Source organism: Nannospalax galili, unplaced genomic scaffold (genome assembly GCF_000622305.1).
Source record: "Nannospalax galili isolate Female #2095 unplaced genomic scaffold, S.galili_v1.0 scaffold771, whole genome shotgun sequence".
Taxonomy (NCBI): Eukaryota; Metazoa; Chordata; class Mammalia; order Rodentia; family Spalacidae; genus Nannospalax; species Nannospalax galili.
Genome location: NW_008329156.1, coordinates 9,738 through 32,932, shown reverse-complemented (window position 1 = coordinate 32,932; position 23,195 = coordinate 9,738). Strand labels below are relative to the sequence as shown.

At 45.9% G+C, this 23,195-nt stretch overlaps 1 protein-coding gene across 2 annotated transcripts in view; it reads right to left on the bottom strand.

Annotated features, from left to right (window-relative positions):
- The window catches only part of LOC103735258 (UDP-glucuronosyltransferase 1-6), a 51,989-nt gene extending 29,126 nt beyond the window's left edge, over window positions 1-22,863 (bottom strand). Inside the window, exons 1-2 of one of the 2 annotated variants that reach the window (XM_008834446.3) lie at window positions 13,383-13,512; window positions 9,651-10,509 (exon numbers count right to left, since the gene is read on the bottom strand). In XM_008834446.3, the coding sequence (XP_008832668.1) occupies window positions 9,651-10,508 (858 nt within the window). In that variant the 5' untranslated portion in view covers window position 10,509; window positions 13,383-13,512. Of the gene's footprint in view, window positions 1-9,650; window positions 10,510-13,382; window positions 13,513-21,990 lie in introns of those variants that run through there. The other variant, XM_029564136.1, reaches the window with a different exon arrangement.
- Between the last annotated feature and the right edge of the window lie 332 nt (window positions 22,864-23,195).

The following is a 23,195-nucleotide window of genomic DNA, read 5'->3' as shown; positions in this document are numbered from 1 at the left end:
ATGAACATGGCAAAGATACTTTAATGGCAGAGGGTAAAACATGTCCTTGACCTTTTGTGGGAAGCTCATGTGGTCTAAATTCATTGTTAGTGACCTTGGATTATAAAAAGAAGGGTTTAGATTTTGCACTGCCTCGAAGTCTAGTTCACAGAGAATGGAGCACAGGAAAAACACGGCAGAAACTTCCAGGTACTTGGACAGCACTGCCTCACAAGGGGAAAAAAAAAAAATCAAAGGAACCAGAGTTCAGATGCTAGAGTAGTACCTTGTGCAGTTAAGACCCACTCAAGACCTGACGTAATATGTTGATACATCTTCATATCTGTCACACATTGTGAAAGCATAGTCAGAGAAAAAGTTTCAAAAACCATTTGATGGTGGCTCAGCAAGTTATGCCTGTGTTCTTCCTTGGTGTAAGAAATGGTATAGGTTTGGGGTGCTAGAGAGATGGCTCAGCAGTTAAGAACACTGGCAGCTCTGGCAAAAGACTCGGGTTCAGTTCCCAGTACCAACATGGCAGCTAACAGCCACCTGTGACTCCTTCCAGGGAATCTGATACCCTATTTTGGCTTTCATGGGCAGTGCACACATGGGTACACTTACATGTAGGTAAAAGACTCACACATTAAAAACAAAACATTTTTTAAAGAAATGGTATAGATTTGAAGGGCGAAGAAGTCCTCTCCTTTGAGTTGCACACTCAGCTCTGGGGCCAGGACCACAGCCTGGTGGCCTCGGGCATGAAGCTCCTCACTGAAGTGCTATTCTCTGGAATGATGGGAGTCACAGGCCTCTCCTCTGCACTCCGCTTCAGGACCACGTAGACAATATGTGCCTCCTCTAGATTCTTGGGTTTCTGACCAGGCTCAGAGCTTGTTTCATATGCTTCCTTGGGAGAGTCCATCCCGGAGGCCCTCCGTGGCCCTCTAAGCAGACAGCGTAAGACATGAAACCCAAACAGCGACTGAAATGGGCTAAAGAACAGCACTTCTTAACCCTCTGCAGGCAGGCCGGGAGACCCCAGCATGCCACAAGCCAGGACTTTGTGAGACTGCATTTAGATACATGTTAGTGCCCTTAAAGCATGAAATGGGAGATTAAGGCAGTTTAAAATATCCAAACTCAAAACTTCCCAAGTTCACATGCCGTCACTGTTGAATTCCATCAGACTTTGAAGAACTAACACCAATGCTCTTCAAACTATTCCACAAAATGGAAAAGGAAAGAACATTAGCAAACTTTGTTTAATGGTCAGTACTACTTTGAAATCGAAACCAAATAGACATATAACAACAACAACAACAAAAATCAGAGACCAATCTCCTGATGAAAAAGAGTCTAAAAATTTTCAAAAATATTTGCACATCAAGAAGGTCATCCATGATCAAGTTGGATATATAAATATATATATATGTGTGTGTGTGTGTGTGTGTGTGTGTGTGTGTGTGTGTATGTTCAAGGCTCATTCAGTACACAAAAATCCAGAAATGTAATACATCACATAAATAGACTCAAGGTCAGAAATCACATGATCATCGTAAAAAAGATGTAGAAAAAGCTTTTGGCAAATCCAGCATCCTTTTATAATAAAAGCCCTATAGAGACTAGGAACAGAGAGAACGTATCTCAGCATAATAAAGTCCATGTGCCACATCTTTATACTAAATGTGGAAAAACTCAAATCATTTCCATTAAAGTTAGGAGCAAGACAGGATGTCCGCTTTGTCCACGCTCACTGAGGTGAGTGCTAGAGCAATAAGACAAGAGATGGATGTCAAGGATGCAGATGGGAAAAGGTGATCAAAGGGCGAAATTCGTGCAGATGATAGGATTCCACACAAAAGAGACCCTAGAGACTGCACCAAAAACTCTTAAATCTGCTCAACATTTTAAACGAAGTGGTAGACTATAAAATTAACCTGTAAAAATCTGCTGTCTTCCTAATTACTGATAACACACACGCTGAGAAGAAAGAAATCAAGAAAACAATCCCATTAAAAAGTGCCTCAAAAAAGAAATACTTTAGGGACTGGCAAGATTGCTCAGCGGTCAGCTCAAATGGCAGCTAACAACCATCTGTAACTCCCGTTCTAGGGAATCCAATGCTCTCTCTGGCCTCCATGTGTACTGCGTGCACTGGTGCAATTACATACAGGCAGGCAAAACATTCATACATGTGAAATAAAAATAAACGAATAAATGAAGGAAGAAATACCTTAGAATAAACCTGATCAGAGCAGCAGAAGGACTTTGCAATGAGCACCTTAAAACACTGGGGAAAGACACTGAAGAAGACAGCAGCAAACGGAAACCCCACCTTGCTCATGAAGTCAACAATTGTGTTTGCTAGATCCTTCCTTTATCCTCCCACCAAAAATACACAGGTGACATTCCTTGTGATGGGTCAGATCACAGCTCAGCTTCTGGGCTCCCGTCCAGATTCAGGACATCTCACGTCAAGAAGACAGTGCTTAGAGACAGACTACTGCTCTTTAGTCCTTTTACAGACCCTTCCCCAGCCACCTGTCCTAACAAAGTCTACTAAAAAAGAGAGGGATGCAACTTTAATAGTTGCTTTCATCAAAGGCTATTAGAAAAGGGAAGAGAAATCCTGTAAAGGATGAGTAGGAAAGCAAACATTTGAAAATGAGATGTGTATTCTGCATTGATTGGCTACAGGCACAATCCAGACTGAGACAGTGGCTTCCTATAGACACAGTTTATGCCCCCGATGAAGACCACATTGGGCACGATGGGCCTGGGGTAATCCAACACAAAGTCCCCTCGGAAGAGCCAAACGGACGTGTGTCTGAGCACCTCCACCAAGGACACCTCTCTCTGCAAAACCTCAGAGGCCAGGCTGGCATAGGGAGAAAAAGTTAAGTCACAGAGGTACTTCAAGGCCAGAGGGTAGAGCATGTTCTCGACCCTTTGCACGAAGCTCATGTGGTCTAAATTCCTTGTCAGTAACCTCAGAGTATATGAGGAAGGGTTTAGACACGGTGTGGCCTCAGAGTCTATGGCACAGGAAGAAAGCGCAGGATGAAAACGGCAGGAACTTGGCCAGCACGAGCACTGCCCCCCAGGGATAGAGAGGGTCTGTTAAAACCACACCAAAGGAACTCAATTCCAATGCTGCATCAAGGCCTTGTCATCAAGGCCTTGTCGAGAAGCCCACAGCAGCAGACCTTCTATGCTAGGCTCCACCTCCTAGTTTAGTCTCAGTCACTGAGAACACAGCATGCCATTAGTTGGCACAGTGCCCTTCGTAGGTTAATTACTGCAGAGTAAATCCATCCTTGCCTCTCGCCTTTTTTCCTGCCTTCCTGCCTCTACCCAGGAACGCACTGATCTTATCTCTTCTCTGCTGGGAAACCTCTGCTACCCAGTGGAACATGCTAGCTCGTTTCCCTCCAATTCCAAAGCAAGGCTGTGACTATCCATTTCATCATCTCCGCTGCTAACCACACTGTGAGCAGCTCGCCTTTTTTCCTGCCTTCCTGCCTCTACCCAGGAACGCACTGATCTTATATCTCTTCTCTGCTGGGAAACCTCTGCCACCCAGTGGGACATGCTAGCTCGTTTCCCTCCAATTCCAAAGCAGGGCTGTGACTATCCATTTCATCATCTCCGCTGCTAACCACACTCTGAGCAGCGCCTGAAGCTTTCAGGAGCAATGCAGCCTCTTTGCTGGATGTGACTCAGTAACCCTTTAGTCTCTCCTCCCGTCCCCGAATAGAACTCAGTCCATCATAAGACACAGCGCATTGCAAAGTCCGTTCACACAAAACAAAGACTGGCTGCTAGCTCTCTGATTTGGTGTATATACTGCCTTCAGGGTCACTCTACAATGTCAGGGAACACTGTCTAAACCTCCTGACGACTGCCAAACAAGGGGGGCGGGCTAGAAGGATCTCATTTGGTGACTTGATTTTCTCTGAGTCTTCTGTACTCTGATAGGGAGCTGGATGGACATGAATCTGGGCCTTTCTCTGCTTTGTGGGGTTTAGGACCAGGGTTCCTTCCCAGATCATTGCCATCCCCTAGCACTGATACTGATGAAGTCTTTCAGAAGAGCGGGGTTTACATACTTGTGGGTCCTGTATTCAAATTTCAAGAAGAAAAAGCCAATGAGAATCCCCAGTGAGGGCAGGACTTGCTCAGGAGTCTGGTCCGGCCCCAGGGAGATCCTACCAATCATACTCTGCAGATACCTGGCCACCTCCGCCTGCCCAGAGGCTCCACTGTCCACTGGAAAATGAGCTCTAGATTACTGAGCAACAGTTAACCTAGGCCACCCAGGCGAGCACTTCCTTCAGCCTAGCAGAAAAGGTGCTGTAATTGGTGCTGAAGAGGCAAGGCTGTGATTGGTCCATTCAAGTGGCTGAAGAGGCAAAACAGGTTTTGGCTGGTCCAACCACCCCTTCTTGGGCTGCTCAGCCTTGCTGAGTGAGCTTGGCTGGGAGCCACCCTCCTATGCTGCCTCCCCTGGGGTTGCAATACTAGACCGATAGAAAAACACTCTTGGTGGTCTTTGGTGGCCCACCTTCAGCAATGGGGGCTGAGCTGGTAACACGGGGCAGGAGGCTGCAGAGCCAACAACAGAGTCAGGGACAGCTGAAGAGTCCCCGGGCGGAGCTCCAAAAGGGGCCATGCAGGCAGCGGCTGTCCCACACTGAAATCAAAGCAGCTCAGTTTGAGAATGGCTAGAGGGAAGGAAGAAGTGGGGGAAGCAGAGAGACAAAAGAGCATGTGCAGAGCCAAAGCCAAGGGTGATAAAAAGAAGACTGCGGATCCTGGCGGCCTGCCAGAAGGGCTCCAGACAGCCACCAAGTCTTTGGGACCAAGGGTCTCAGACCCAGGGCCAAGAGGGTAACACCAGCCAGTGTTAAGATCTGAGGACGCCCCACCTCCTAGGCCCACACAAGAGCTTTACTACTGGGGCTGAGGGTCACCGTCCATAAGGCCTGCAGGAGGCACGCCTACCAACTGCCACCACTGGAGAATGCCAAACAAGGCAAAAAGCTGCCACAGACCAGCCCCTGAGCCTCTCCTCAGCTACCCACAGTGTCTCTCTGGGTAGAGAGACAGGAATCCAGAAGACTGGTAAATAGTAAAACCTTGGTGTCCCTTGGCTTGTAGCTGCAGCACTCCTGGCACACGGCCACCCTGCTCCCCCATGGCCACCCTGTCACATGGTTTTCCCTCTGCCCATCTCTTTGTGAGGCCACCATTCCCTTTTTCATAACAGCATCTGCTGCATGGCTTAGGGCCCACCTACTGACACAATTTAATTACCTCTGTAAAGACCCACTTCTAAATGGGTAACATTTGAAGGTCCTGGGAGATAGGTTGTAACTTCTTTTTTCCTCTTTTCTTTCTTTTTTTTAAAAAAAAAGAAGATCACGGGTCTGAAGAGATGGCTCAGCAGTTAAAAACACTGGCTGCTCTTGCAGAGGAGCTGGGTTTGGTTCTCAGCACCCACATGGTAGGTCCAGGGGGATCTAATGTCCTCTTCTGACCTCTGAGGGCACTGCATGACATGGGTGCACTTAAACACATGCAGGCAATACACTCATAACCATCAAATAAAAATAAATAATAAATATTTAAAAAGAAGATCACAATTCAACCTATAACAAAGTTGCCTGTGACACACTGGGGGGCTGTTTCACACCTGGGGTAGAGGAATTACTTAAGGAGGCGTGGCACAGCTAGGCTGTGTTCTCCAAATATCTGTTGTGAAAAGGAGTGAAAGATGATCTGGAGGGGTCAGCCCGGACACAGGGTCCCATGTGGAAATGGCATGTACAGAGGGGAGAGTGAAAGTCAGAGCTGCCTCAGCCTCCGGAACAGACTTGCAAGAAAGCAGGAAATGGAGACCTCCATCAGGGGGCGATCTTGGCTCAAGGGCAGCAGAGATGACACCAGTAAGCAGAAGGTAGGTGGGTCAGCAGGGACCTCCGGAACCTTGGGAGGATGGTGCCAGGAAAGTTGTGAGGATCCAGGACTCTAGAAAGGGGTTCTGTGCTGTGGGTGAAGCATCCCAACCTCTCAACTATTCCCCGACCCTATTAAAATGCTGATGCCCAGTAAAAACCCTGTTCAGATGAACACAGGGGAGGGTGGGGACAGGCTTGTAAGAGGGTTCATATCCCATTACAGTCAGATATCACATTCATTAAACAGGAAACATAGGAACAAATCTTTACACCTTTTAAGATTTCTTAAGACACAAAAGGTTAAAAAAAAAAAAAGATACATTTAAAAATTCACTAAGTTGGGGGGCTAGAGAGATGGCTCAGTGGTTAAGAGAGTCCTTGCTGCTCTTACAGAGGATCTGAGTTCGGTTCCCAGCACCCATCATCAGGAAGTTCACAACCATCTGTATCTCCAGTTTCAGCGGCATTTCAGGCCTTCTTCTGGCCTCCTCTGGCATTTGTAAACGTATGGTACGTACACATGGACACACACACACACACACACACACACACACAAGCAAAAACTAAATAAAATCTTTTTAAAAATTCACTAAGTTGGACATCATAAAAATTTGAAACTTTCTCTTTGGAGATATTTCTAAAGATTAAAAATAAGAAGAAAATGGCAAAGTATATCTGACAAAAGACTGTATTTAGAATATATAAAGAGTCTTCACAATTTAAAAATAAGAAATCAAGTAAAAACAAGAAAGTGAAGAGAAGATTTGATGAGATACCTGTTTGAAGGTGTGCAGATGCTTGGCAAGACAGAGAGCTCTGAAGGGGATGCAACTATAACCAGGGTGCAATTCTAGCACACAAACTCAAATGGCTAATACAGAAAAGACCTCTGACAGCACGTGTTAGCGCAGTCTGAACTCTAATAAACTACTGCCAGGTATCTAAAATAAAAGCAGTTTTGTAATTTCCTATGGCAACTTATGATTCAGCAATTCCACTTGTAAATAGTTACTAGGAAAACGGAAACTGTAGAGCCTGAGGAAAAGCAGAGAGATACCAGGACAAAGCAACCAAAGCTTGTCTGGGAAGAGGAAGGGGCCAGTGGAGGGACGAGATGGTGATAACAGAGCAAAGCACGTGAAAATGACAGAGGGTGCTCTGGGGAATGATTAGAAATGTTATGAAATAACTATGGTGATGGTTGATAAACTTGTGCAAAAAAAAATGGTCTTAATTAGCTTTAACTGTAAACTTGACACAGTTTAGAGATACCTGAAAAGGGGATCTCAATTGAGGGATTTTCCAGATCAGATTGGCCTGTGGGCATGACTGTGGGGGACTGTATGGATTGTTAGTTGATACTGGAGGGCCCAGTCCACTGTGGGCGGCACTGTTCCGTGGGCATGTGGTCCTGACGTGAAAGAAAGCTAGCCAAGCATGGGTCTGTGTATGAGCCAGCAAGCAGTGGCACTCCATCATTCCTGTTCGAGATCCTGCTTGAGCATGCTCAAGTCCCATGCAAGCACAAACCATACAAAATCCCAGCCAGCGTAGACATGAGGGAGTGGGTAAGAAACCCCAAACCAAGTTAAGGAAATCATGGCTACTGATGGCTGCTGGGAGGGGCAGAGGCAGTCTCTTTCAAGGATGGGACTCCTGGTAGGTTAGCCAGGCTCCAGTGGACGGACCCACACTGAAGGACAATTGGGAACACTAATTGGACGCTATAGGTGCTACACAGTTTAGAGACAGTTTAGAGGCATCTGTATAATAGACGACTACATTAAATAGGGTGGAGGGGGCAAAAATGGGGAGGGATGGGTAGGGGAGGTGATCTAAATACCATGAAATTATATTGCATGCAAATCTCAAAAATTCAATTTAAAAAGAGCCACTTGAGTTCTTGCCCTGCCATCCCTCAAGGACTGTGACCTGGAAGCATAAGTCAAATATTTTTTTTTCTTCCTCTACATTGCTTTGGTCAGAATGTTTTGGCACAGCAACAGCCCGGAAACTAGAACAGAAATCACAGACAGTAAACCTTAAAGGAGTGAATTATTATATGGCAGGCAAATTATACTTCTATAGTTATCTAATGCAATTGAAAGAAAAGGTCAAAAATACATTAAAAATTTTGTCACTTCATCTCATCCAGCATTACCTAAATTATTAGCCGAATCCAGTTATTTAGATATTCATGTAGAGTGTTTTACAAAAGCCCAGACTCACGCTGGCTCTTAAATCACTCCCCAAAGAGCCCATTAACAGAAGCAGTGCTGCCAGCGTGTTTCACAACCTTCAAGGAAAGAAGCCAAAAGTTGGACAAAGCCAAGCATTAAGGGCATCGTAGACTTTGGCTTAAATCACAGATCTGTAAAAGTGCACGTTAAGGATGACTTGGCAGTTTGGAGGTTGCATAATGAAGAGAACATTTTTAAGCAAAAAAAAAAAAAAAAATCAAAGCTTTGTTTTTTTCTCTATGATATTCCTTTACCTTCCTCTCTCTCTCCTTCCCTCCCTCTCCGCTCCCTCTCTCTCCTTCCTTCCCTCCCTCTCTGCCCTCTCTCTCTCCTTCCCTCCCTCTCTGCTCCCTCTCTCTCCTTCCTTCCCTCCCTCTCCACCCTCTCTCTCTCCTTCCCTCCTTTCCTCTTTGTCTCTCTCCCCTCTTGTTCCTTCTTCCTCTCTCCCTCCCCGGACTCACTTGAATTCATCCTCTACCCACCTCCGCCTCTCAAGTGTCCTAAGTGCTCACATCACAAGTCTGTGCCACCAAATTAGACGCATATCTTCGTTTAAAGAAAACATGAAGATATCTTTTTTGTTTCTTTCTTTTTAGTTTTTCTTTTTACAGTGCTAGGGATTGAACCTAAGGCCTCACACATGCTAGGCAAGCACAAGCTCTCCCTCCCTCACTGCGCTACATCCCCAGTCCCAATCAACTATTCACAATCTTCACAGCATTGTACAACCACTACTCTACCTGGGCCTGAGCATTCGGTCCTTGGGATCTGCTCGAGGCCTTCTCTCAGATGAGAAATTCACTGAAGGGGAAAATCCAGGATGAAAGATAGGAGAGGCCTGAAGCACTTCAGAGGTTTTGAATGAAAAGCTCAGATTATTATTTTCCAAAGTAACTGCAGACCCTAAATCAGGAAGGCATCAAGAGACACTTGCTTAGGGCGCCACATCTTGCCCGCAAAGGCCTGAGGGTAAATGATCAGGTTTTAGAAGCCACATACATTCTGCTATGCATTCTTCACCGTCATAATCAACACTCCTTTAAACCATGCTTACTCAGCTCTGGGCCACATGGAAATAGGAGCTATAGACCTTTCTTGGCTGACCTCTGACTTAGGGAACAGGGACAAAGCATAAGACAGTTGACTGAAAGGGTTTTGACCTGTCCCCTTAGTCAAGTCTTTACCTCCGCCTGAACTAGATATTTCTAAGGCTCCTTCAAAGGACCTGTCTGTCCCCAGATCACCTGACCAAGCATAGCTCTTCCCGATGTCGAGCAGGAACCCTGTCTTCATGCAGCCTCGGGGCTACACATCCTGCTACTCTGAGCCTGGTGTCCCCCTCCCACCCATATCTTCCGACCATCCTTCTCAGTGAGAGCTAGCTACAGACAAATACGAGCGAGGAGACAGCCCGCACGGAGCACACCTGCCTATGTAGACAGGGCGCCAGAAGAGAGGGGCCACCCACCTGAGACAGTGCTCCTTTCTTCTTGCAGTTGGTCCCACCAATGAAGATCATGTTGGGCATGATTGGTCTGGGAAACTCAAATACAAAGTCATATCTTAACAGCCACAGAGAGTCCTGATGTAAGGTCGATAAGGACACGTCTCTCTTGAGGAGTTGTGAGGCAAGGACTTCATATTTTGCATACAGACAATAATACACATAGTTCTCCAAGATATTAACAATGAAGTTGGCCACCCGCTGGAGAAACGTCATGTGGTCTGAGAATTTGGTATAGAATCTGGGGACATATGACACGGGGCTTGGACTTTGGCCAAGCATGTGCTCCAAGGAGAATGGGAAGCCCCTGAAGAGGTAGACGGAGGGCAGGTTGAGGTACTCAGCCAGGATCACGCCACAGGGCATGGCTGGGTCTGTGAACAGAGCATCAAACTTGCTCTCCTGGAGGAACCTGAGGGTGGCGGAGTCCTTCAGGAGGCTCTGGCAATTGAAGAAGCACAGGTCAATGATAACCATGTTGTTTCTGTACTCTCTCTGAGGAGCCTCCAGCTGTGACCTTGGGGCAAAGTGGTTGTTGCCAAAGGTACGGTACCGGGTCGTCAGCTCTTCCTGGTCATAGGGCACTGGAAAGGTTTTCCTTGTATAGTATTTGGATTCTTTCAAAAGCAAACTGACTTCTGGGACCAGTACCACAATGTCATGACCCCTGTCACTGAGGTGCTCCACTATCTCCTTCATGCTAAGCCAGTGGCTTCCATCCTGAGGAAACACCAGCAGCTTCTCACCTAGAACCGAGCCCCAAAGCACAAGGAAGAAAAGCCACGCAGAAACTCTCTGAGCAGCAGCAAGAAGACAAGCCATCCTAGAGGGAGTTAAAGTAACAGCAGTGAATGACTTGGCTCCTGCAGCCACAGGGCTCCGAGCTAGTTCCCCAACGCACGCAGTGATGTGAATGCTCCTCGCCTTCCTCCCCCTCGCTCTAAACTGTGCTCTTGCTGTAAAGGAAACTAAATTAATATTTAACCATACTTGAGCACACAGCTGACTTTGACCAATGGGCCTCACCAGCCTTTTCCTGATAGTATAGGCTTCTCACATTCATCTGCACTGACTGGCCTCTCCCTCTCCAAGCAGCGCTTCCTCCTTCCTCCCTCTGCCTGGAACCGAATGCTTTGTCACACTCACGGAGGAAGAGCTCCAACTCTGCTTCACAGCTTCCTTGCCAACTTTGCTCAGAACAGAGAGAAAGCATCAGTGGAGGACACGTTCAACGTTCAAAGCAACACAGCCACCTCAAGGTTTGGGTCACCACGTGGTGACTAGAGGGAAAGGCACACTTCAAGGAGCTACGTGAGCTCTGACAGAGTCTAGACCTGTCCCGTCCTCACAGCCTTTAGTAAAGCCACTGGGATTTGGGCTTTGCTGTTCTATGCGCCAAATGTAGTCATAGTGGATTATGTGCTCTGGGCACTAGTGTGGATAAGAGAATGGCTTCCAGAGGCCACCGGCCCCTTCCCAGCCAAGGCATCTCCTTGCTACTCTGCATTTCAGTTGACACATCTGAGAAGGGAAGGTTGCATTGGTATGTGCCCCAGTGCTTAGGCAAGGATGATCTGGGTTAGTCCTCATGAATAAATGGGAAGGCAGGTCTTTCTCTCCCTCTGAAGGGCTCCTTCAGGCTCCACCCAGGCAAAGGGTTCCCTGTAGTAGGACTGAAGTGCACTAGGGTGGCCCGGCAGCTCCTGAGAAGCTCAAGGGTCAAAGGATCTAGCCTGCTCTGCGGGCAAGGGAAACAGAGGAGAAGGGTGGGGGAAGAAACGGAGACAGAAAAATAGAAAGAGGAGGAGGGGGAGGAGGAAGAGGGGAGGAGGAGGGGGAGGACAATGAGGAAGAGGAGGGGAGAAGAGGAAGAAAATGTGGAAATATGAACAGTGGGAGGACAGCACAGTGACTGGGAATTAGGATGTTTGGGGCTCAACTAGTCAAAGGTTGAAATAAGCAAACAAACAAGGATGGCCCTAGCAGCATGTGACAGTGCACAGCAGGAGTACAGGCTGGGGTTGAGGTCGCACGTCATTCTGTCTTTGACAGCAGAGGGAGAAGCTGCCCCGCCCTCCCTTGGCTTCTGGTGGGCGCCGGCAATCTGTGGTGTCTCTTCCAGTGTAGAAGCTTAACCCTGACCTCTGTCTTCACCAACTTCTCCTGTGTGCCTTTAGGTCCATCTGTCCCCATCCCTGTAATGATGCCAGTAATCCTGGGGTGGGTGTTAAGACTTCCAACACATTTTCTTGGGGAACACAAGCCAGTCCTTAACACCCACATGTAGTACAAACCCCAGGATGCAAGAATGGGCATACCCTACTGGTAGGGAGCTGGGCTTGCTGCCTCAGCAAAGGACACTGCTTTTAACTCTTGCATCTTTTGAAAGAAAACTAAAATTAGCTACTTCTAGACCAGCTGTTCGCAAACTCTTGGTCTCAGGATTCTTTCACAACTGTCAAATGATGGAAAATGATGACAAATTTAGTTTAAAGAACTTAGTTGGGGATGAAGTTCAGTGGCAGAAAGCCTCCCAGCCAGCACTTGGGATGTAAAGGCAGGAGGATCAGAAGTTCATCCTCACCTACATGGTGAGTTCGAGGCCAGCCTGAACTACATGAGCCTGTCTCAAAATAAATAAATAACGCTAACTGGTTTTTTATTTGCAATTTTAGGATCAGGCAGGACTGCAAGCAGAAGCCGTACAGGAGCCAAGCCGAAGACCAGGGAAAGCAGAGCCAGACAGGAAGGGATTGGTAACTTCAAAGTTCCTCTTCTTGAACAGATTAAGCCCTTCAGCTGACTTGTTGGGGACTTTACCTCCCACTCTCCTGACTCCTGGAGAGTCTGCCTGACTGTACCTTGCACATGAGCCCAATCAAGCTAATGGCTTCCCGTGCTTTTTGTTATACGCTACGCAATCACTGAGCTTTTGTTCATGTGGATTATAGCTATCCTAAGGGACTACTTTAGGAATTAAAGTTGACACAACTAAAAAACAACACTACTTAGTCAACATATATAAACAAGAATAAACCCATTATACTAAACTAAGTCATAATTTTATGGAAAATAGAACTCCATCAGAGTGACACTGGTTTATGTTTCCCACGTCCGTTCAACATCTGGCCGCCTAGAAAGCACCTAGAATTGCCAGTTTCCATCTCCATTTGCTCTGTCACAGTGTCGTAAACCCTTCAGACACTGGAAAATTCTACAGTCCTCTCAAGAGATGAGTGTGGGAGAAGGAAATAAGTACCTTGGAAGTGAAAATAGCACGGCCTCTCACATGTCCTAGAACAGGCTGCAGGGACACACAGTGCTCCTGGAACGTATCGGTAACCTCGTGGCTCCCAACCCCTATCTGTGGGTTTTCACCTGGACTTCATTATGCAGTACATACAATTTGTCAAATTATTGGCCCTCAATGATTAACCTGGCCTTCAGCCCTTTCTCTGCCCTTCCCTCTAATCTCAAAAATGGTCCCAGCTCCAGTCCTTAGAAACTTTCCAAAAGTCACCCCATTTGCATAAACTCCAAGGTAAAGGGGTTTGTAGCAATCATAAACCAGTACGGCTTCCCCCCATCCCTTGGGAAGCTACAGGGTTTGGGAAGCTCTGCCAAAGAAATAAAGACAAAAATCAATATATTTCATATTCTATATCACAATCACACAACACATAACCTGTTACTTGCCTTTAGGATATTAAAATTAGAGAAGTAAGCTTCTAGGCAGCGCGCAGTGAAAGTTCTAGGAGGGTCAGAAATCCAGGCGCCTGCTTTCAGCCAGCCACACATCAGCCAGTGAAGCAATACAAACCCTCAGCTTCTCAGGGGTTTCTCAGCTTCCACCCAGGGAGGGAGGGTCATGTTTGTTCTGCCTGTTCAATAAACTGCTGAGGGCAGGCCAAGGAATGATGGATGCAGAAATCAGACTACCCAGGGAGGGGTGGTTCTTTGAATTACTAGAACAGACTTGTCCAAGGCCGGTCACACACATTCAAACTGGACAGAGCCTGCCAGGCCTTTGGCACCCTAATGTAGGGCCCAGGAAAGGAGAAGAAGCTTGAAGCGCAGGAGTGAAGAGGCCATCCTGAGGACAAGCCCGACTCCAGAAATACAGCCAAGCCACAAGCTCGTTGTTCAGTAAGACAGCTCAGTCCAAGCTGGGCCAGGCAGTCTTCCCAGGACCCTTACAGGGAAAGGTACCCTCTGGGTTCACAGCAGTGAGAAATCCCCAGAGGCTCACAAAGGAAGCAGTTAGGCAAGGTTCTTTTCAAAACACTAAGTACATCTGGTGAGAGAGAAGCTTAGATAAGCTTTAGGTCAGGGGAAGCAAAGTGGGACCTGCAGGATCAGATCCTTTGTGCTGGATACCCATTCTGCAGAGGCCCATGACCTGGGCCCTTCCTAGCTGAGCCATGTTCTGAAAATCATCTGGCTCACCGGGAGTGGGGGAGGGTATCCTGCTCTTATTCCCAGCAGGCCCAGGGGGGCATAGGTGGGAGGCAGGAGCTGTCACTTTACATAGCATCACCAGAATGGTACCTTGCAAGATTTTCTCATAAGATTTGGTTGTACTGTTTCTAAGAATGGGGTGTGTGTGTGTGTGTGTGTGTGTGTGTGTGTGTGTGTGTGTGTTCTGTACTGGGCACTAGAAAGAGGAATCTGGATGTGGGGACTAAGTTCAGGGGCCAGGGATAGAAGGTCTTGAGGAGCCAGAGATTAAAGAAGATGCACAGGGCCTGGGTGAGAGCGTGCACCCATCTGAACCAGGTGGGGGATGCGTACCCTCCAACAAGCTCCACAAAGGCTTGTAACTACTTGACTGCCATTGGCTGACCATATGTCTGAGCCTTGTCAATTACAGCCTCTGGAATAGCTTTGGTCTTCATCAACCAGACAATTCCCAAGAAATTTGACAGCAAGCCAGACCCCACCCTCTGGAGTCGTTACATCCTTTCTACGCCTTGTGACCCCCCCACAAAAAAGAGTAATGTAGGATTTAGTCTGAGGCCACAGAGTAAGGGTTTGTAGCTGCCCAAGAGGCCATTGGCCAAGCACAGATTCTTAGGACCATCCACAAGACTCCACCATTTAAACTGGCTGTGACCATTGACTTGGCAGGTTATGGTAACATAAGGAGAAGACGTGAGTACCATAGGGTTTTGGCCACAGGTATGAAAGGGAGCTGGTTCCAAATCTGTGGGAGAATCAGAGGTTAGAGCAACAGCATCAATATCATGATTCAATGTAATTGTGTTGGGCCATTTCCAGGACTCCAAGTCCAGAGCCACCAAATCATGACAAATGGTCGGGCTGTGCATATACCCTGGGGCAAAACGTCCACCTTCCCGGGTAAAGGCAGGTTGTTCTTGACTCTCCAGGGCAACGTCAATGGAGGAAAAAGCATCTGCCAGATTCACCACATAGTGGTATTAACCCAAAGTCAAGGTCAATTGGTCCATCCAATCCATGATGGCTGCAGCACTTATGGGTGGAGTCAGTTCTCTGTAGTAGTCTACAGTTAATCTCCCCACTGGCCACTGCCCCTATATACCAGCTGCTTCTAATTATGCTAGTCTGCATATCCTCTTCACACCCATCCTAGGTAGCTGATATTGGCATACCTGAACCACCATCCTGGGGGCTGGCAAATTGTGGGGGGAGGTGTGGGTGTCTTCTTAACACTGGCTTAACGGTCCTGACTCACAGTCCAAACTCACCAGCAGTCATTTGGAGAGCTGAAAGCCCTCACAAGGTATCCACCCCTAGGATATACCCAGCTGCTGGAGAGACGTACATTGTATACAACTGGGGAACCAGATGGCCAATACCCAAAGTCACAGTCACTGGCTTGCCCTTGACTGTGTGGCCAGCACAGCCATCTCTGTGTGTAGCCAGCTGGCCCAGGAAAACAGATCCAGATTTTCATGAACTAAAGTAGTCAGCTCCAATATCAAGGGACAACACCCTCTGCACACTGATGGGGGATCAATGACTATTCAATCAAACATGAGGCCTCCTGTCTTCCAGGGGCCCCCTAGCTGGGCACTCCAGCCCCACCCCTAACCCAAAGGGGTGAGGTCACCTACCGCAGGTGCCAGAAAATCCTGGAGTAATCCTGCTGGCCTAGACTTCATGCCCATTTCCTTACTGCTGAACAGGCTTTAACTAGTTCCACGAGGCTAACAACATCTCATTTGGTTGGCAATCTATCTTTTCTGTATCAACTCCAGCTAGAAGGAGATCTGCCCACATGGAGGCGCGTGAACCACTGTGCTCCTGTATTTCCATCTCTTGTACTATCTGTATCCAGTCCATTAAGAATTCCATTTACTGTCTCTGGCAACTCACCAACATCCGCTCCTATCAGATGAGCTCCAGCTGTTACGCAGCTCATCAGCAATCTTCTCCCCGAGTCTATGGTCTCAAGACCTGCAGGCGCTGCCTTAGGAATAGGTGGTAACAGAAGTCAACTTTTCCATCTTCTCCACAGTTAACGAAGCACCTCCTGGGGGTGCAGGAACCAGGCAGGGACCGACTCCCCCACATTCTGTCTGTACTGCTTTCCTGTTCTCGTAGCTCTGCCATGGCATGGGGAATGTTGGACATGTGCTCTGCAACTCTCCTCTGCCCTCGCTGCCTTAGGAATAGGTGGTAACAGAAGTCAACTTTTCCATCTTCTCCACGAAGCACCTCCTGGGGGTGCAGGAACCAGGCAGGGACCGACTCCCCCAGATTCTGTCTGTACTGCTTTCCTGTTCTCGTAGCTCTGCCATGACATGGGGAATGTTGGACATGTGCTCTGCAACTCTCCTCTGCCCCTGGGCCTGACCGATCTGTCCCAGGAGCTAAGCTACCTCTATCTTCTGCCAAATTGCTGATCCAGCACACAGCAGTGGGTGTGGTGTTTCCTCACACTCTGCCTCACCTTTGACTGAGGGGCCTTCATGGACCTCACCCCCCAAACGCACGGCCACAGCTCCCAGCTCCCACACCTTGGCTTCCCATCCCAGGGAGTCTTCACAACCAACCTTCAGTGCAGCCAGAAACAGCCTATCTTTCTGATCATTATCCATTCCCTTCCTGGCAAGGCATCTGCCAGGACCCCCAGAGTCTTTTCGAGGATACAGGGGTTCCATCCACCTCTTTCCAGCTCTGCTGGGGCCCAGAAGGTAAGAATGACCGTCACATGTGTCTCGCATGTTGTGTTTGGGCCACTTCTCCATGCCTCCCTCAGCTATTGAGGAAGAGGGTTCCCTGGGGTGAAATCCTGCCAAGGACTATGCCAAATTGTGGGGGCGAGTTTGGGAGGCTGGACAGAGGATCACAAGGAGCTGGAAGATGAAAGAACGAAGGACATTTTATAGAAGCCACACTACGGTGGCTTCTTGCCAAAAGTGGTTAGCTAACAAGTTACATAACAGTCACATTTACTGTTTACTCATGGTTCCCCAGACATCCCATGGAGACCTTCTTTTAACTAAGTCAACCTGTAAGTAAGCTCACACCAATACCATTTTGTCTGGCCCTCAGGCCTTTATTTGCTTCACTGGCAAGTCTGTTAGTCACAAGTTTGATGCCTAAACAATTGAACAGTTCCCAGGAGGCCCAGTCCTACCATGGGTGATATTATAGGACTCAGAATGTTCTCCAGCACCACAATTCACTTGAGTGTACAGGCAATGGATAGCTTTCCTTTGGGTGTTACAGCAGAACAAATTATTCGGGCTTGGGATACACAGCAGTGGAATGAAGGAATGGGTCCTGGAATGAAACCAGTCTCTGTGGACAGAGAAGACACAAAAGTGGACGGAGGACATCGGGAATAGGAAGGAGAGCTAAAGGCTTGCAGGGAGGCAGTTTCATATCAGGAGCAGAGGGCTGCCTGGGAAAGTTGGCCCTGTGGAGGAATTCCCTTCTTAGATGCTAACCCTTCCAGATCCTTCAGCTCTGAGCCTACAGCCCATGAACAATTGGTTGGGACCCAGAATATGTCAAAGGACTTATAGAACATTTGAGACTTGAAAGAAGAACTACACCGACTCCAGAAGCTAAAATGGCAAAATCAAATTAATTAATTGTCCTGGTTTCATTTCTGTTGCTGTGATAAAACACCCAGACCAAAGGAGAAAGGGTTATTAGCCCACAACTCTAGGTCACGGCCCATCGCTGCGGAGAGCATGTAAGTATGCTTAGTACTAATTTTCTCTAGTCTTGAACAGTCCCAGACCCTATACCAGGAAATGGGGCTGTCCAATTACAGGCTGGGTCTTCCAACATCAATCAAGGTAATCAAAACACTCCCCCACAGACATGCCCACAGGCCAACCTGATCCAGACAATCTTTCATTGAGACCCTCTTCCCAGGTAATTCTAGATTGTATCAGATCAACAATTAAACTAGCCATCACATTAATGGTTCAGTTATACACAATTATAACTACATGTTGGGGAACCCTGCTATTAAGGTTGGCTCCTTTCTCAGCAGGAGCTTCCTGCCTGACTTACCTGGAAAGTGCCGCCAAGCACTGATGCTTGGCCTCATTTAAAACATAACCTTTGGCATAGTTACCTGGAGTAAAAACTACCCCCAGGTTTTTTCTATATGATAATCAGGCATTGCCCCATAGTCAGATGATAGGATCCTGCTACCACATGTAAATAAAGCATACTATGAGCACCTATCAGCTGAAGCATTGGCTGCTGCCTCCACACTATATTTTCCCTAACCCCCACTGAATAAACGGAGCTGTTTCACTGAGTCTGGAGCTGTTTGTATTGCTGAACTTGCCTCCCCGGAAGGGCTTTCTTCTGTCAGTGCTCACTGGCCATCCTGGCCCCGTTTGTCACTTCTGCTCCCTTTGTCCTCGTGGAGCAGTGGCCGACCCACAAGGAGAGGGAGAGACCCCACAACTACACAACAACCCACTTAGTTCAGCTCATCAAGGTACATGGGGAGTACATGTGCTGTTAGATCTGAGGGCAATTCATCCCACTGGATGGGATGAAAACTTGAGAGGTCAGAATACTTGCCTCAGGTTCCAAATGGTCAAATCTGAATCACACATGACGAGACGGGGCAGTGCTGGTATATCTGCAGTGAGCACCTGACCCACTACGGAGGCCGAGTCTATGAGTTCTCACCAGTTGCGACTCTTTGCCTGATCTTGCCAGCAACAGAAATCCATGCCTCATCTTAACACAGCCAAACCTGCAGTCCTTTAGCCTTTCAGAAAGAATATTACTTTTCTTTGGCTATGAAGTCACATTTTCACAAAACGTATGCCAATTTTTGAGAAAATATGACTGTCTTACAAGTCTACCAGACCTTGTAAGAAATCAGAACCATAGATAACAAATCACAGTCTGTCTCTAATCACACAGGACACTGAGCTAAGACATTATATTAGCTAAGCTAATATATCATCCCAAATCAGGCACTGTGTACTCACCAAGAATATTACTCTCCTATGAAGACATTTTTTAATTGCAAGTGGTGGAATCAATTAAATTGCTGAACCAGCCTGACGAACAATATTATTTCACAGTATTTTAGAGGTCTATGTTCTAGTAAGGAAGAATAAATGATAGAAATTTCAAGGGAGGAAAATGTGTATGTGCTATTATATACTAGCAAATTCTATAAACTAGTCAAAGAGGTTACGAATATGACCACACACAAGAAAACGTGCAAAAACCAAAACCGTATTTTAATTATCAATGACCAGCTCGAATTAGAGAAGGAAAACTACACTTTACACAATAATTTCAAATTTTAAAATACATTCTACAGGTAAATTATAATAAAAGATTAAATGACTATGTAAAGGAAATCACCAAATTTTCTTGGCAGGCATAAAGATCTAATGAAGCAAAAAGGGAAACCGCACCCTCAAACGGGAAGGACCCAAAAGAAAAACCCTACCAATCCTCCTTAAGCTGGGAGAAAAAACCATTTAAGTCAATAGTAATAGAGCCTTGATGGTGCACTTTCATTTTCTCACTTAAACAAAACCATTTTAAATTTTATAAAAGAAAATGTGTTCTAGTAATCATGGAGAAAAATCAGAAACATGAAAGTCTGGATAAAGAGTATGACTCCGACATTAACTTACTACAAAGCCACTTAGTCAGGGTGTGCTCTGAGCATGAATGGATAAATAAATAAGTCAGCGGCACAAAATGAGAGTTCAGAAGTGGACGCAAAGAAAATTAAAACATAATAAATATGCATTTCCATTTAAAGGCTGAATAATAGAGCTGATATTAAATGGTGTTCAGACAATAGGCTCTCCTTTGAGAAGATACATAAAATGTATTCCTTACGCTGTGTGCTTTAACATCTCCAGCCATAAAATGCAGAATAAAATAACATAAGGCCGTCAACGCTGGAAGAATTAAAAGCTTTAAGCATAACTCGGAGAAAACCTGTACATGCTTTAGGCCGGTAAAGAAATTGAAATATAGAAGACATCAAAGATAAATTTCATCAATTTGACTTCCCCAAAGTAAAAAATCTGAATGGAAAAGATGAAGAGTAGTGAGTAGGGAGATACCTGCAGCACATATTAAGTGCTAAGTTAATATGCACAAAATCAAGAAGTGAGAACTCAGGCAGCTACACAGAATGCTTTGCCCAGAAAAACTAACAAACTTTAAACATTTGACAATATCAAGAGTTGGTAAGGATATGGAAAGACCACAGGGCTCCTGTGCTATAAATCTTAGTGCGAAGATCCGAAATCACTCTCCCAATGCATTAAAATAGATGTGCATTTGCCATTCAGCCTAGCCACCCTACTCCCTTGACACTGGCCCACTGGGATAAAGCCAATAATGTGGTAACTAAAAGTGATTACTACAATCTTGTTCATAAAGGCAAAAAGTAGGAAGCCTCTAAATATCTACCAATATTGGCTGGTTAAACAGAACTATGATGCCACCAAAATAAAAGCTTTTCTGCAATCATTTAAACAGGAAATACCTGTAAGGACCTGGAATAACATCTATGACTCAAGAGAAAATAGGAAATAGGGGCTGGAGAGATTATTAAGAACACTGACTGTTCTTGCAGAAGACTGGGGTTTGAATCCCAGGACCTACATGGCAGCTAACAACTGTCTGTGACTCCAGTTCCAGGGGATCCGACAGATTCTACTGACCTCTGCAGCACTGCATGACATAAGTGTACTTACCTACATGTAGGCAATACATGTGCATACACATAAAATAAAAATAATAAAATATATTTAATTTTTTTAAAAAATAGGAAATATCTGTAAGGGTCTATAATAACATCTACGACTCATTAGAAAATGGGAAATATCATCTGTAAGGACCTGGAATAACATCTACGACTCACTGGAACATATTACAATACAAGATACAAGATAGAGGGACTAGAGAGATGGCTCAGTGACTAAGAGCACTGGCTGAACCAGAGGACCCAGGTTCAGTTCCCAGCACCCAAATGGTGGCTAAGAACCGTCCATAACTCCAGTTCCAGGGGATCCGATGCCCTCTTCTGACCTTTGTGGGCATTGTACAAACATGGTGCACTTGCATACATTCAGGAAAAACACTCATAAACATATAAAAGTAAATCAAAAAATTTAAATACAAGTTAAAGACTATTATGTCAAGCCTGGCACTGGATTTTAGGTGTGATTATTTGCATTAGGTATAGGTGTATATAAAAGACAATTGTAACACCTCTAACACTGTTTTCATATATGGAATAACAGGATTAGCAACAAAGGCATTTTTATTTCTTACTGCATTTTTTGATATTTTGTCATAACCATAATAAAAAGGGTAGCCTGAGAATTATGTAAGACTGTGTCATTACGGATGCATATTTATCAGCAAGGGCAGATTTATAAAAATCTGCTGGCCTACAATGAAAGAATTGGCACAAAACAATTCAATAACCAGGCATGGTGGTGCACCCCTTTAATCCCAGCACTCAGGAGGCAAAGGTAGACAGACCTCTGTCAGTCCAAAGCCAGTCTGGTCTATATAGCCATTTCCAAGTCCGTCAAAGCTACACAGTGAGACCCTCTCTCAAAGTAAACAAAAATTCAGTAAACCAAAAAGAAATTCTAATTGAAATGAATGAAACTGAGAAGTTACAATTGGATACAAAAATCTCTTTTCTTTCAATGTCCAGAGCTTGATTTGTGGGGGTTGCTGGAGATTAAACTCAGGGCCTCACACATACTAGGTAAGTATCATTGACCTGCATCCTATAGCTAGCTATCCAGCTCAATTTCCGTGTGCTAAAAGAAAGAGAACATACCTTGGACAGTGGCTTTCCCTGGTGGCAGTTGATCCCACCAGTGAGGACCATGTTGGGCATCACAGGTCTGGGGAACTCCAACACAAAGTCAGTGTGTAACAACCAAATGGACACTTGGCTGAAGAGATCATACATGGTCACTGGGGTTTGGAAGAGTTCAGAGGCAATATCCACAGCAGTTTTGAAAAAATAGGGACAAAATGCTCGCTCCTCCATGTAGGATATAAAGTTCCACACTCTCTCCTTGAAAGTCATAGTGTCTGTGAATCTCAAGAGACCTCTGGGAACATAGGAAAGAGGACTGGGGCACTGAGTACCCTCTTCAAGATAGTGGCAAAACACTCCTCTGGTAAGGACCACGGATGGGAGTGAAAGGTATTTGGCAACAACCAAGCCACACAGGTCAAAAGGATCCAAAATCACAGCATCAAAAGAACTCTGCTTTATGTAGTCTACTAACTTCTTGTTAAACAAATTTCTACAGTGGTTAACAAATAATTCAAAGAAACCAGGGGATGAACTGCTTAAAAGGGAAACTATTCTCTCTTTCTGAGTTTTCCAATGAATATCCATAAAAACCTTGAACTCATGGTCCAAATCCTCTCGAGTATGAGAAGTTGAGTAAGTCTTCACTGTAAAATTCAGTGAGTTTCCCAGTTGCCAACTCACTTCTGGCATGACGACCACCACCTCATGTCCTTTTTGGGTGAGTTTCTCCACAATAGATTTCATGGTAAACCAGTAGCTCCCATCCATGGGCACCACCAGCAGCTTGCCTGCCTGGGCAAAGCCAGATGCCAGCAGCAGACCCAGGCAGAGAGGAAGGAGACCTGGAAAACCTGCAGGAGCCATAGGTCAAGCACAGCAGACCATCCAGATGCTGAGACTCTGTGCTCTTCTAATATAGCTGGGGAAAATACAGGGAGAAGACCTGCCCCCCACAGGAAGGTTGTCCTCATACATTTATGAAGGCAATACATCTTGTCAATGGATTGCAGATAAGAACAAAAATAAGTGAATAACCATCACTGAGATAACTACTTGCACCATTTCCTGATAAGAAGGCCTTGGGAGGAATTGTACAATGTAGAGGCAGTTGTAGGGATGTGCTTGATCTTCGGGAGTCCAAAATGGAAAAGATAAAGCAAGCCTGAAGCTTGCATCTCTGGAATTTGTCCCAAAGCAAAATTTCAGACTATTAGACT